At 42.2% G+C, this 14,779-nt stretch overlaps 1 protein-coding gene across 50 annotated transcripts in view; it reads left to right on the plus strand.

The window, feature by feature from the left end:
• MAGI1 (membrane associated guanylate kinase, WW and PDZ domain containing 1) overlaps positions 1-14,779 on the plus strand; it is a 284,769-nt gene that overhangs the window by 216,504 nt on the left and 53,486 nt on the right. For 14 of the 50 annotated variants that reach the window (XM_015875202.3, XM_015875217.3, XM_015875215.3 and 11 more), the window contains 6 exons: positions 457-667; positions 3,481-3,563; positions 6,491-6,526; positions 10,476-10,533; positions 12,114-12,208; positions 13,044-13,136. In XM_015875202.3, the coding sequence (XP_015730688.2) occupies positions 457-667; positions 3,481-3,563; positions 6,491-6,526; positions 10,476-10,533; positions 12,114-12,208; positions 13,044-13,136 (576 nt within the window). Of the gene's footprint in view, positions 1-456; positions 668-3,480; positions 3,564-6,487; positions 6,527-10,475; positions 10,534-12,113; positions 12,209-13,043; positions 13,137-14,779 lie in introns of all 50 variants that reach the window. The other 36 variants (XM_085516259.1, XM_085516260.1, XM_085516267.1 and 33 more) reach the window with 5 other exon arrangements.

The raw sequence follows: 14,779 nt of genomic DNA on the forward strand, positions 1-14,779 counted from the left end.
GGAGCTGCCATTAGTGAGCCCCCCCAAAAAACAGGGCTGGGGGCTCTTTAATTAGCTGTAATTAGGTGTAGGGGGAATGACCAGCAATACTTCGTGTATATAGCTCAAAACAGCACGAATAGAGGCATGAACAGTATTTCCATAAAGGGAGAAGGGACAAATACATCGTAAAATAACCCTTATTGACTTTGGTAGGAAATAGTGTAGATCTGTGTAGTAGAGCTCTCTAGACATCTCAGATGGGCACTTACGAACATGTGGACACATGGTACAGTGCTGACATTCATTTTAATTTTTAATTAAAAAAGAAAAAATACAGTGCTAGAGAAGTTCACCATTGGCTTGTTGACTTTGAGTTTCTGGCTGCCTTGTAAAGCATCTCTCCTTTTGATCATTCTTCAGATAGGAAATGTTATTCTCCTAATTCTGAATATGGAAAATGTGTTTAATCTACAGCAGAGTCTGGTGACCAAGACGAGCATCACACGCATATCGTCAGAGAGACAGCCCCACCGTCTGCGATTGATAGCCACACCAATCTTCCCACCACGGAACCATCTCAGAGCCTCCCTCAATACCTACCTCCTTCTGCCGAGGATAACCTAGGTCCTCTGCCAGAAAACTGGGAGATGGCCTACACCGAGAACGGAGAAGTCTATTTTATAGAGTAAAGCTCATTCTCGTTGTTCTGATTCCATCTCTCTCCCCCTCTGCGGGCAGAAGTAAACCTCTATGGATGCACTGTGTGTGTGTGTATGAAATATTTAGTGTCTGTGTTATGTTGCAGAGCTAAAAGTTCTTTACTGCTTGTGAAGGGTGTTTGCATTTCCTGATTGGATTAACGTCCAGATGATTCCCAAGTTCAAAGACAAGAGAATTCCTCCACTCTCACCCAGAGCCAGGCTGTGGACTGCGTGCATTGTCAGAACAGCCAAATGTGTTAACATGCTGCAGTGGTTTGCAGGAGGCATAGTTCTGTGCAAAGCAGGCATAGTAAATTCAGGAAAGCAAAAAGCACCTGGTGTTATACAGGCTTTGCCTAAAAGCTCTGTGCTGTCAGCAGCTTTATGATGATATTGATTTTTTCTTCATGCCATAAATAATGGTCTCTAATTATACTTGTCTAGATTTATTGAGATAGGAGTAACTTATAAAATAGAACCTGTTGTGGAGCTGAGCTAGATTAAAATTCAATTAACTTATGAAACTCGAGGCCTTAGCTGTGCAAGCAGAGGGAGGGATAAGGAATTGATTTGAGCTTTGGGAGAAGCCAAGGAGAGGTTCATCGTTGCAGGTTTTCTCTTGGTTGCAGGGGCAGGGGAGCAAATTAGAGAAGAGTGCCAGAATGCTGGAGATACCAGGGAAATTTTGAGCATCCTAGCACAGAAGTAGATCAAGTAATTTGTTAGATCTTATGCAGGAGAGTTAATAGTCATGGTGGAAAAATATAGTCTGCATCTACGCCTTGTTGTCTGATGGCAAAGTCTGGAAGCACACCAACTGCTGCCTTACCTGGAGTGCAGATTTTGAGGGTGCAGATGCACAGGGTCTGTGCGAGAGCGTGTTGGTGTGGATATGGTGTTGAATGGCTGCAGTTGTATTAATTCTAAGGACACTCTGAGCCTAGAAACAATTTAGTTTGATTTGTTTCAAGCTAATGAGCTGGTGCATCCAAGCTGGTTCAGATGCCTGAAACCATCATCTGCAGCACTTCGAGTTATCAAGTCAGGGTGCAGAAGGGAGCATCTGAGATGCATGCAAAACCACCAGCACAGGTCTAGTGGGGCTGGAGCTGTGTGCTGGAGAACTGACCCTGCTGGCTTGTAACTGAAGTGATTTATCCTCAGAATACACTGAACTGATGTGCTAGTTGGATTTTCATTACCCCATTTATCCCAGTCCTTACCCTGTATGTAGGCCAGTCCATGTTGCAGGTCTGACACAATGCTGACCCTCTGTGTGATCTGAAAGGTGTTCAGCTAAATTCTCTGCGCCTCAAGAAAACACACAGTTGTGAGCCTTGGGTTGCTAAATGCAGAGTTAGAGGAAATATGTAAATATTCATTTGCTCTTCTCCCACAGCCCTTTTTCTCAGCTAGGCTACACTTTCCTGTTTATAAGTTGGCAGGACCCCTCAGCTTTATTGTTTTTAATTTGCCCAACTTGCTGAATTTCTGCCATTCAGTTTTCAAGCTGGAGATTAATTGTTCTGAAGCATACAAAAGGTTTAAAAACCAGTTTGCTTGTCCTGCCTTGGGCAGGCAGGGCAGCAGAATGTGTAAAGCAATGACTTTATAGAATCATAGAATTATTACAGCTGGGAAAGACTGCTAATGTCAAGTCCAACCCCAGCCCATGCCCACTGACCACGTCCCTCAGTGCCACATCTCTATGGTTCTTGAACACCTCCAGGGACAGTGACCCCACCACCTCCCAGGGCAGCCTACTCCAATGCCTCACCATTCTTCCTAAGACAATTTTCCTAATATCCAATGATTTGGATGCTAGGGGCAGGGCAGTCACAAGTCATAGCAATAAATACGAGTTTGCTGGTCAGGTGTTAGTTCCTCGAGGATTACAGCTCTCATTATGGCATTTCCTATGTCATGAAGCTGTTGTGATGCTGAGGTTAAGCTTGTACACTTCTCCAAGACCCTGAAGGAGAATAGTTTTTCTACTGTACTGATGCTCCAAACTGTTCAGCAGTGAAGACGTAAGCCAGACAAATAGCACCTCAGGGACCAGAGGGTTGTCTTTGCAGGTCAGGTCTGTGATGACATCAGGCTGTGGCATTATATTACCAGCTTGTCTCCATATGCATATGAAATGATGGGAGGAGATAATTTTTAGAGAATGACTTGCAATGTTGTTCACACTGCAGCGTTCACTGCAAGGACTGTCACTGCCAGGCTGCCTGGGGATTGGTAGGGAGGAAGAGTTGAAAACAAAGTTGTTCTGCTTCCATCCAAGGCTCCCACAGAACATTTGTGTTGGTGTAATTAGAAGCTGTCACTGGAAGTTTTGCTTTTGACTAATGTGAGGGCCATATCCAAACAAACGTTAAAGGTCTTCTGCAATGAGAAAGGTCACTGCGTGTTTTATGGGGGAAGGGAAATTTATGTATTTTCATCGGGAGGCAAATGGCTTTGAGACAGCTCCTGGAATTAAGAAACAAATCACCAAAGCCAGAAATGGAGAAATTCATATTACAATATTGTAGCTTTCACATGCCTCCTGCCAGTCAGGAACACTGGTTTCCATAGTTTAGCTTTTTGGTTTTCACCTTTGTTTTTACAATGCTACAATTCCCGTGGTTTGGTGATCTAGTTTGCAGAATAGCAAATTGCAATGCTGCTGCTGCTGAGGCAAAAAGTATGCCTTCAGGTCTGCTGAATAATACAGAGGATATATATTTTTCTGTCGCTGATACTTCAGCTCTGGTTTATTAACAAAGGTCAAATTTCCATTTTTTGTTTCCAGCCATAATACAAAAACAACATCTTGGCTAGATCCACGGTGCCTGAGCAAACAGCAGAAGCCTCTAGAAGAATGTGAAGACGATGGTAAGAGACTGAAAATAGCTAAACAATAATGTGTTTGAGCCGTTGACTTTCTCTTTCCTTTGCAATAACCTGTGTTCAGAAATGTGTAAAAATAATAATGATAAGGTTTATGAGTAAGTGCATAGAGGTGGTGCTCGTTATGTTGTAAAGTCACTGTGTGTGTGTGTGAGCCATCAGGAAGGCTGTTTGTTTAATGAAAGTCAGCAAGAGGTGGTAGAAGGACAAGGCTCTGTTTTTGCAGAGGCTTTCCAGTACACACCAGTGCTGACCATACCCCAGAGCTCCGTGGGTCCCCATGTAGCAGAAACACATCAGGGCCTCAGTGGGCTCCATTGTGTTGCCCTGCTTTAATCAGAATTGTGTTTGGGCAGAAATAACTCAATTGCTTCACTTTTAAACTTAACGTTTGGAGGTACACTTGATGTTAGGATTGCTCAAAACAAGTTCTGTTGGAAATGGTAGATTTTTGTCACTGATAATCTGCATCAATGTAATTTTGTATTCCTTGAGATGTTGGAAATGCAAGCCACTGTCAGGTTTAGAGCAGCCAGAGGCAGGGCTGCTAATGGAGGTTCTTTCCCTGCACTGGATGAAAAGGAACTAATGACAAAAAATAACTTAAACTTGGGAAAACTTGCATGGAAATTTTGGTCCACAGACCAGAAAAGGTGTTGGGATCTTAGTGAATAATTTTGGCTGACACAGTGCTATCGTGGTGGACAGTTAAAAGCAGAGAGTTTCACCTCATTGGTGTTGGTGCTGTCCTTGTGAAACGAAGTTTCGTAGTGTGATTAACCTCCTATGGTGTGAATCAGCCCATTGCAAGTTATGATTTTCATAGTATCGTTAAGGTTGGAAAGACCACTAAGATCATCTGGTCTGGTCACTATTTGATTTTGGGAAAGGATCAGCTTTTCCATTGGGCCTTTATGACTGGTAGGCGTTCTGATTTTTGCAATGCCCTGTTTCTCAGGCCTCCCCTTCCTCTCACTTGTGAGGTTTGCAGGATGTGAGGAGCCGTCTGTGTGTGCAACCAGGCACCAGCTGCTCCCACTGAGCAGAGCCATCAGCTGTCAGGGGAGAGCTGTGCCAATGAAAGCCTCTTTCTGGGCCTAAAAACAGATACGTCAGTGGGTAATCAGAACTGGAGCAAAATGAAATTGTAGCACACACAGGCAGAACTCCCTCTTCCTTGCAATTAAGCACTGCTGGAAGTTAAAAAAGGAGATTGCAAAAGCTCAGCACAAGGTTTATCCTTTTCGAGGGCATTTTCCCCTGAGCACAACTTTTGCCCTGGCGGAAGTTCACCCACCATGCCAGTAGCCCTGATAACATCACATGGCACTTCTTCTTGCAGAAGAAAAAGCCTTCTAAACCTCTGGTCCTCTTTGCAATTGCAAGGCAAGCACTGGCATGATGTATTTAATTGGGATTGGAGACATACAGCTGCATCATTTTGCTTTTTAATTTAGTTGGTAATTTCACAGAGTAGCAACATTTTTGTTTATCATGTCCTTAAAAGTATCAAGCTCCATCTTCCCACGTGCCCCTCCGCTTCATTCACCAAGTTACTCATTAATGAACGTTTTTAACATTCAGTACTTAGATGAGTTGCTTCATAGTGCAGCAGCGCACTGCAGTGTTTTGCCTGGCTTCTCTGATCTTACTTCACACATAAGAACAATTGTACATCACAGCACTAAGAACAGAGAAAATTATCATGGATATTGGATGGGTTTTTTTTGTGAGGGTTGTGTTGGGGTCCCACTGAAGTCATGGGACTGTAGCTCCATTTTTTGTGTCTGTTATGTGTGCGTATATGTGAGTTTCAGGCTCAATCCCATCCTGTTTGTGGGTTTTGTGCTTGTTGGATGTTCTTTTTGGCCTGTCGGGTGTTATTTCTCTGTGAGGTTTGTCCCTGACAAGTTGGTGGTAGTTTCGAGTTGTTTAGGCTATCATAGTTCATATTTCATGTTAATGTTCCTAAACAGATGTTTTGGTAGAACCTATTGCAGATCATTGGAGTGATTTCTAGGTATCCAAATACTATGACACTACACCTTCTGTTTGCTTCTGTCATTCACTTATACAGCTTATGCTTTACCATATTAGGTCCACGATTGTTTTTACCATCTTTGTTCTGGTTTTGTCATCATCCTTCATTTTCTGACTGCATTATTATTATTTATAGGCTAAGCAGTACTTTAATCATCTGTGTCACTGTTAACTTATGAATATGGAGCAGATAATGATAAATGGAGCAAGAGCGAATATTGATGGCTTTGTGTGTTTAGAAAACTACGTGATCTTTGTCCCAGGTGCCTCTAAAACTGCCTAATTCCTGTCTATGCCTTTACCAGTGCCTCTGGACTTTGGCAGGGGCCTGTGGCTCCAGTTAAATGAGTCATGAGTTGCTTCACATCCATCTTAAATCATCTGAGGAGGTACAGTGAAGTCAATCAGACCTTTCATGCACACAAATTTAGGGCTGTTCTTGAGAACCTTGCTACATTAGTTCTTATTTGGATGCAAGGTTTTTCTCTCAGATTTCCTCATTGGCATTCAGGTCTGGCCACCTTATAGATCCATATGTCTGCAGAATGGATTACAAAGGTCAGACTATGCAGATCTGAGGGAGAAGCTTCACTGCAGCGAGAAGCATACAAACGTGATGCTTTGCCACATCAAACTGTGGCATGAAAGTAACCAAGTGATATAGGTATTCCATTTTTTTTTCATTACATATGTGAAATCCATCAATATTCTGGTCGCTAGATTGTGATAAATGAATGGGAAGCTTGGGCTCAATCTATAGTAAGTTAGTGCTGGTTCTGCTTTTTGCTCTAGGGAATTTCTTGCTTGGTGCTGGTATCTGAATTTTTCTTTTAATTTTTTCTATCTCATTTACTGCTCTTCCCTTGGAGAAGAAGGGGTACACACGGAGGAACTGGACAGTGAACTAGGTAAATCATCCATCTCTCGTTTTGATGTTTGACTTCAACTGCACTGTGTTAAGCCTTCAATTGCTTTCTCCTTTTTGTCATTTTGCATCTTTCAATTTTTGCTCATTTCAACAAGCATAATTTAGCAACAAAATTCCCCTAGCCAACAAAGGTATTGGTCTTCCTCTGCTCTTATACTGATTTTCTTACCAATTCAGGGTTTTAAGAAAGCTGGAGGGCCTTAATTGTGCAAGGTTTGTTAGAAGTTATTTCTTCCTGCAGAAGTTAGGGGCTTTTACGATGGTATCACTGCCTTCAGGGTGAGGCTTAATGTTGCCGAAATCAAGTGGGTAAAGGTGAAAGTATCTCCCAGGCAAGAGAGTTAAATTGTGGTTTAGGAAGTTTCAGTATTACACAGGGTTGCTTTTGCTGAGCTTGTGAATGAAACAGCAGAACGTTTTGCTTCAGTAGGTGATTTTACAAACAGACGATTTTCAGTGATATGGTACATTTTTATTTGCTGCATCATTTTGTGAAGAAGGCTGTCTCAATATCTAATCTCATCTGTGCTCATTCTGTTTATGCTGATGGTGGAGGTAGTTGTTACTTCTGTTCACCTACACTGTAGTGCACTGAAAGGCATGAGATTGCACAGGGTTTCCACTCTGTTTATTATTGCTTTAAAGATGGCTGATTGCAGTTTATATTTGTGCATACAGGAGGCCTGCATTACCAGAAAATTAACCTCCAGTGTCTGTAATGATTTGCAAGTTATTTTGCTTTCTGCTTCTGTGTGATTGATAGGGCATTGGCAGCCAGCAGCTTTTGAATGACTTTTAATACTACCCCAAGAGCAGTTCTCCTGGGTAATATACCTGGAATAGTGCATGAGGATAAGTGTTGAAAAACAGATGCAGGAAAACTCATTAATTGATAAGCCTGGCCCGAGTTCCTCAGGCACTTCTGCACCCAGGTGTTCTGTTTGAACATCACGAGATGTTCCCTTTGTTGTAATGCAGGAAAGCTTTATTGAGATCTCAGCCCATTGATACATTGCTGAGATTAGGAAATAATGCCATGAGGGGGAAGAGATGTTCAAATGGTTCAGCATTAGTGAGGGGGCATGAAAACATACAGCCTGTTCACTAAGTGCACTAGTGTTGAGTATAAACATGTTGTTGCCAGATAAATTGCTCTGCAGTGTATCTGCAGTTTGCTTTATGAATATGAGAAAATGGAAAGTGGAAGCATCTTTCAAAGAGATGGACTCAACATGGAATCATCTCTTAACGTTATCACCCTTCTGTTGTTAGAATGTTGCACTGAAGGGCACAGAAATCTGGGCTTTGGAGTAGAACTGTTATATGGTTGGGCAGATCCTTCTGGGCTCACTCACCTACATGGGGAGCAATACAAGCTGAGTACGCTGAGCTCATCTCCAGCTCCTTTATGGTTGGGTAAAACCCGATTCCCTGCTTTTGGAGTTCTGTTGTTGGAATCCATCCACTCAACCATTTTCTCTGTGGAACAGGGTATTAAACAAGAGCATCTCAGTAGGAATCTGGTTATTTATCTCAGACTTTAAAGTATAAAAATTGGGATTTTTTCCTTTGAATTTACCTGCTAACAAATGCCCTGAGGCTGCAGAATGCTACATGCCAAATTAAAAACCACACGACTCTCTCAGACTCCTAATGGTGCAAAATGTATTTTTGAAGTCTTATGTTTATGAAAAATTCGAATACCCTGGGTCATCTTCAGCACAGCAGAAGAGGTAGAGAAGGGACATGAATTATTTAAAGCAGCTAAGAAGCTCGACTGTGCTACGGAAAATAATGGTTTAGATTGCTATGGAGATTACTGCTGTTAGATAAATTTCATAAGGCCTTTAGAAGTCTGAAAGTGCATCTACGTAATCAACAAGTAATGTGTTGAAAGCTACAGTTTTTTGTATTGGTATTTCTGGAAACACAGACATAGGTTCTTTAAGTGGAATGCTGAAGAGATAGAAAACTGTCTGGGGGCCTGACATGATTTTGGCACAGGAGCATTTTTGGGATTAAGAAAGCACTGAATTTCTGTTTTGTTTTGTGGACATTCTTTAAAAGAAAAGAAACAAAACAAGATTTAGCATAAAAAACCTATTGTAAGCAGAAGAAAAGTGTAGTATTCTTGAGTGTAAAAATCAAAAACAATACTAAAATATAAACATAACTGAGCAAGAATAATGGTGGAAAACTCACTTTGAGGCATTTATACATTACATCTCCCTTCCCATATTCACTTTTCTTGCTTCTCCACTGCTTGGTCTTTGGTATTCTGCTTTCAACCTAGGGCAAGTTAAGAGTGAAATGGCAGCTACAACCTGTGATGTCCCCGATTGCTTGCCAAGTTTTAATCTTCCTGTACTGAAATTCTTCAAGCTGGCCCCAGAATGTTTTCACCAGAGAGGCCTCCTTTGCAAACCAGAGCTGTCATTGCAAAAATACTTTTGAAGATTGGCCTTCTGCTTTGTAACTTTTGTTTTCATACCATCTTCTTCCTTGTATAGTGTGAAGGAATATCAGTTTCTGAAGCATTCATTTCAAATTAGTCCTCTGATAAACTTGTATAGTATTTTTATACTCAAATCTTAGCACTGGCTTGCATTTAATTGCTTATGTCTCAAGGAATCCAAAGATGTTTAATCCAGCAAGGATAAAACAGTGATAGGAATGAAAAACCTACCTTCTATCTGCAAATAAGAGAATGTGGAGTGAAAACCATGCAATCGATTTCGTTTGATCTTCAGCCAACTCTGAACACAGACGTAAACTTTGAGTAATTAGCCCATGTGTGTTTGTATAGATTCTGTTCATCTCCAGTCTGGAGATATTTCTGTCCTTATGGCAACATAGCTGAAGTCTATTAAGGCAGGATGAGATAGTTACATTTATCCAAATTAACAGGCCATTGCTGATTGTATTGGTCGAGCAATTGATACTGTTAATGAAAATAAACCTTTGTATTTGGTAATAAATGAATACTGATTGTTCACCATTGGTCTTGAGGAACTATTTTGCATTGAATGTATGTTATCTGACAGTGCTGAGGCCATGGGACAGGGATCACAATCTCGCAGTCCATTGCACGGTGAAGCTTTCTTTTGAGTTGAGTTACAGTATTATAGAACTATGCCACTGGATCCAGTGATAATTTCAGTACTTACAGCCAACTGTGTTGAAATGAGTAGGACAAGGATCAGGCCCTTAAGTAATACATGCAGCTTTAATAACCCTCAGTTGGATGCTGAAGTGATTTTATTACATTCACTAATTATAGCTAAAGTACTATATGCAGTCTAGAAAATCAACGGGAACAAAAGTGGATGCATTTCCAAACACTAATTTCATCTTCAGGACTGTTTTTTTGTTAATTATGCTAATTAAAAAAAGGGAATCTCTGTTACATGTGATTATGGCAATATGTGTTTTTACATTAAGTGCTATGCAGTGAGATTACGTCTGTGTGTGCCAGCCCCACATGGGTGGTTTCCATATGCTGAGCGTTTACATTAAGTTCCTTTTGTCCCATTCCAAGATGTACATTTACACTGGGCTGGGGGCTGAGGCATACATTGTAAATCTCTAAGAAATGAGTCAAAAAATATGCTTTTATCAGCAGGGGTGATCATAAATGGCCTGTCTGGGGTACAGAAGAGGAAAATGCTCTTTCTGTTAGTCTGCTGCAGTCTCACCCGTCTTCAGATGCTGGTGTTAAATAAATGTGACCTGTTCAATGAGTCCATTTCTGTTGCAGTTTTTCCATGGAGGGCTGCTCTGCCTTTGGTGGCCAAACCATGAGGGTACTTGTGGTGTCCCAGAAAGAAAACACATCAACCACTTGTTCATTTAATGCCAAGAGCAGACCTAACATTGAGCAGCTGGGGTGTCTTCCCACGGATCTCCAGTAATGTTTTTTCTATTTCCAGAGTTGCCTGCTGGTTGGGAGAAAATTGAGGATCCCGTATATGGTGTCTACTATGTAGAGTAAGTGCTGTGCTGTGGTTCTGGTGGGGCTGGTGGGCAGTGGGGGCTGCACTCTGCGGTGTTTCAGTGGCATCCTATGTGGAGCCCTGGTGCCTGCTCCATTGTAAGTCATTGGTAAGGAGGTGTGGAGGAGCTGATGTACCCACACCGCCCCACACAGGTTCTTGTGCTGGGCTGTGTTGTTCAGACTAGAGTTAAGGGGTTAGAGCAGCTCTCGCCAGAATTAGAACAGCTCCTTTATCTGAATGACAAATTCCTCCCTTGGGAAACTGCAGAGCTGAGTTTTGTTTCATCACTGACCCCATAAAATGAATTTTTAATTATGTGTATACTCCTGTCTACTAGGATGGCTTACGATAGCCCTCAGAATAGACATGGAATACAATTTCTGTCTGCTTTGGCTCATTTCTGACCCTACCATCTGTGCCTAGGGAAACAAGGTTAGCAAACTGTATAATTAAGGCTTGACATTTATTTATCAAAGGCATCGAGAATATTTTTTTGCTATTAAATGCCATGCCAAGAATTGTTTCCAGTGTTTTTTCCCACCACTTCACATATGGATGCCAGTTATTTCTGCAGCACTCCTTCCTGTTGGAATTAAACTGGAAAGTAACAACGATGACACATAAGTTTATTTTACTTGCTATCAATAAACTGGCAGAATAGTTTGAATTTGAGCATCTGTCTCTTCCTTCTAATTCAGGCACTGCATTATTGCTGCTTACTGAGTTTGTTTGAGAAACAACTGTAGGGTGAAAAGGTTTAAACTGTATCATTTTTTGAAATCATTCTGATTTCTCCTAACTTTCTGAAGCTATCTTGAAATGGAAAATGCTTTACAAAACTCATGAACTGGCTTTTACTTGTTTCTTTGGTTAAGTATTGATCTTTAGCAGAAATGCTCAGAACCAGCACTCTGCAGTGCTCATAGCATAATTACTTAAAATGTGCTTTGTTCTTATTAAAGATATTGTGGGATGGGAGACAATAAAATAACAAGCTCTGAAGGGTAGACCTTGCCTTGGACACAAAGATGGGCTTTAAGAGAATGCAATTCAATCTGCACATCCCCTCACAGTGGGAACTCTTCTTAGTGCTGGAGAAACTTTACAGTAGAAGGGAGATTACAGAAACCATTGAATTAATGGGTGACGAGCAGCTCATCTCTGCTGCAGATGTTACCTGGTATTTGGACTTCCTCTGTTTTTTTGTTTGTTTGACTCCAGTGAGAATGACTTTGCCCTTAGGAATCCAGTTAAAGCGGTGACGATGTAGGCTGGCCTTTTAAAATGCAATCAGACAGACCTCACCTTTCCTGCTGTAATTTCATTTTTTTTAAAAGAGTGAATCACTACTTTAATGTATTTGATATCATCTGCCATTTCTCCTCAGATATCATATTGATACTGGAATCCTCTTGTTTTCTTAAGCAGGCTTTTTGGCTCACTGCTTCACATACACTGCTGTCAATATTGTTTGGTATTTCGTTTCCTTCCTCAGAGATGTTTCACACCTGACCATGATTCCTGCTTGTTACATGACAGATTTCCTAATTCACCATTCTCTTCCATCCCCAGCCACATCAACCGGAAGACACAATATGAGAACCCGGTTCTTGAAGCAAAGAGGAAGAAGCAGCTTGAACAACAACAACAGCAGCAGCCACCAGAAGGTTAGCAGCACCAAGGGCACGATGATTGGGGTGTTCAGGGGGGAACCTGCCCTCCCTCACTTTGGCAGCCTCATGCTGATGGTTTTGTCCTTTGTTCTGTGGCCATGATGTGTTCTAGAGGTAAAACAACACCCACAGGAAAGGCTGTTTTGGGACTCATAGTCTACTGAAGGGAATGAGGAGTGAGCATTGTACACGTATGCTAGAGAAACCCCTCTGCATGAGAGAGCTTTTGCATTTTGTGTAGCTCAGATATCTGAATTAACTTCATGATTTCAGAACACTTCACCCACCCCATTTTTTTCCCTTTTATTCATGTCTTAAAAAATGTTTTCCTTTTATTTTCTTTTTAAAGCAACCCAATGGCAGTGAGGGACCTACAGGTTTCTTTCTGGACTTTCATAGATTTCCCACCCCTTGTTGAACAGCAGCTCCTGTCAAAGGGAGAGAAGACTTAGGTCTCAGCATTCATCCTACACCCCCAGTTACCGCAACATCATCCCTTCTATTTCTCAGTCAGGCTGAACTGATGTTGTGAGGACTGTGTAGAATAGCTTTAATGTAAATATTGAGACCACTTTGTTGCAAGTCCTGAGTGTGAGTGTGAGGAATACTGTCCGAGCACACACAGATTGATTGACTTAAACATAGAGGATCCTCCAGAGCTGTTTTTTGAACATCCCATTCATTTTGTTCCTTCTCTCTGTGTCTCTTTCTGTTCTTGCTATGCTTTACATATCTCCTTTGCTCAAACCCATGCTCCCAGTGTGTGTACGTGGAGGAACTCATAGTGCTGTTGTGAAACGAGTAACATTTCCCTCTCTGCCCTCTCCAGAATGGACAGAGGAGTGTCCATCTCTCCCACCACCCGCTGCTCCAAACCTTGTTTCAAACAACCAAGAGACAGTTCGGGAAGCACCAGTGCAAGGTAACAACCTTGTTAAACCAGTTGTAAAAGCCCAACAAGGTTTTTTCCTGCAAAGGAAGTTCCCACCATAACCAATAAAGGGAGTATCACACACCAGTCCCCTAGACTTTGAGACTAATTACCTCAAAACCACATTTGTTGCCAAATGTGAGGAGCAAACGTGATTACCTGCATGAAAAAACGAACCATGACTGTTCTTCATGTAGTATCCCAAGTCTTCAAAAAGGCACAAAAATGTGAGTTACATCAGTGGGATTTAACCACTGATGCTGGATGCAGGTACAAATAGGGGAGCTTTTGCTACAGAGCTGTATTGTTAGGCAAGGATTAGGCTTTTATGTCTTCATAGCTGAGTTTATGGCATGGCTCTTACAGTACGATCCATAGAAAATAGAAAATAGATTTCTTTTTGTTCACACAGGGCAGCCTTCCCTCCCAAAAACAAAAGCATGCAAACCCTCCAGCACATTCCCATGGGATATTAGAGTATATTAGGGTAGTCCAGATTGGCACCAAGGAAAAACGTGTCTGGAGATGATGCCCTGTCCACCAGGCATCCAACACTGGTCAGTTCATTTGAGTGCTGATTTTTTATACTGTTGAGATGGTACAAGGGCTGCCCAAACTCCATACCTGGCAATGCAGGACCCATTGTGCAGGGGACCTCACTCAGCTCTCCACCTGCTGCCAACTGCCATCCACCAAAATCTTGCACCAACATTTTTGTTAGCCTGCCTCAATGATGTTCTGGTCCACACTGATACTCCTTCTCTCTCTCACTCCTTCCTCTTCCTTTCTTAGTGCTGTTCCTCCTTCTCTTGCTCCCTGTTTGTAGCACTGTTCCCTGCTTCCCTGTCTCCTTGCCCTGTACCTGGGTGTTTCCATTTCCCTCTGGTGGCACTGCTGGGATCTTCCAGATACACTCCTTTAAAACATTCTCCCCTGCGAACACCATAGGTGTGACATAGCCTGTGGTGCTACTGTCTCTTGTTACTAAGGGCAAGTTCAAGCCATGTTCGTAGGCAGATGCTGGCAAGCTTTGCTTGTTCTGCTTATTTTTTTAACCAAAAATGAGCACAGGGCCAAACCCTGCTACAAGCTGCCTATGTTTTTCTGCACCCTGGGGTCTGAGCACAGTATCTGCCTGCCATGTGCAGGACTGCCACGTTCCTGTGCTGCCCTTCAAAGGCAGAAGACGGACTCCTTGCACTGCCCCCTCATGAATAATCTTCAAATATACATTTTATTTTATTTTTTTCCCCCATTCAAAGGCTTACAAGCCTCCAGTTTCCTTTAAGATTTGCTTTCTGAGCAGAGCCCCACGGCAATGCTGCCGAGGTTTCTGAAATCATGCCAGCTCTGCTGGCTATGACACAGGCTGCTGATCCTGGAGCTGTCACCAGAGGGCTTAGTGGCACAGGCTTTTCCCCTCTAAACGTTAAAAATAATTAGAAGTGCAGAGGTGCGTAGTGTTGGCACTGTGAAGTACACAACCGTGACTCCTTTCCCATCCTGTGCAATGTGCTGTGCAAGGATGAGCTTTTGCTTTTGGAGCACCTTGTGCTCCCTTATCCGTGCTCCCAGAGAGTATTAGCAGTCCTCCAGCACAGCCCCCCGTAGGATTCGGGATGCTCTTTGATCCA

The sequence above is a fragment of the Coturnix japonica genome, chromosome 15 (assembly GCF_054131305.1).
Source record: "Coturnix japonica strain WE chromosome 15, WE-NBRP24, whole genome shotgun sequence".
NCBI classification, from domain to species: Eukaryota; Metazoa; Chordata; class Aves; order Galliformes; family Phasianidae; genus Coturnix; species Coturnix japonica.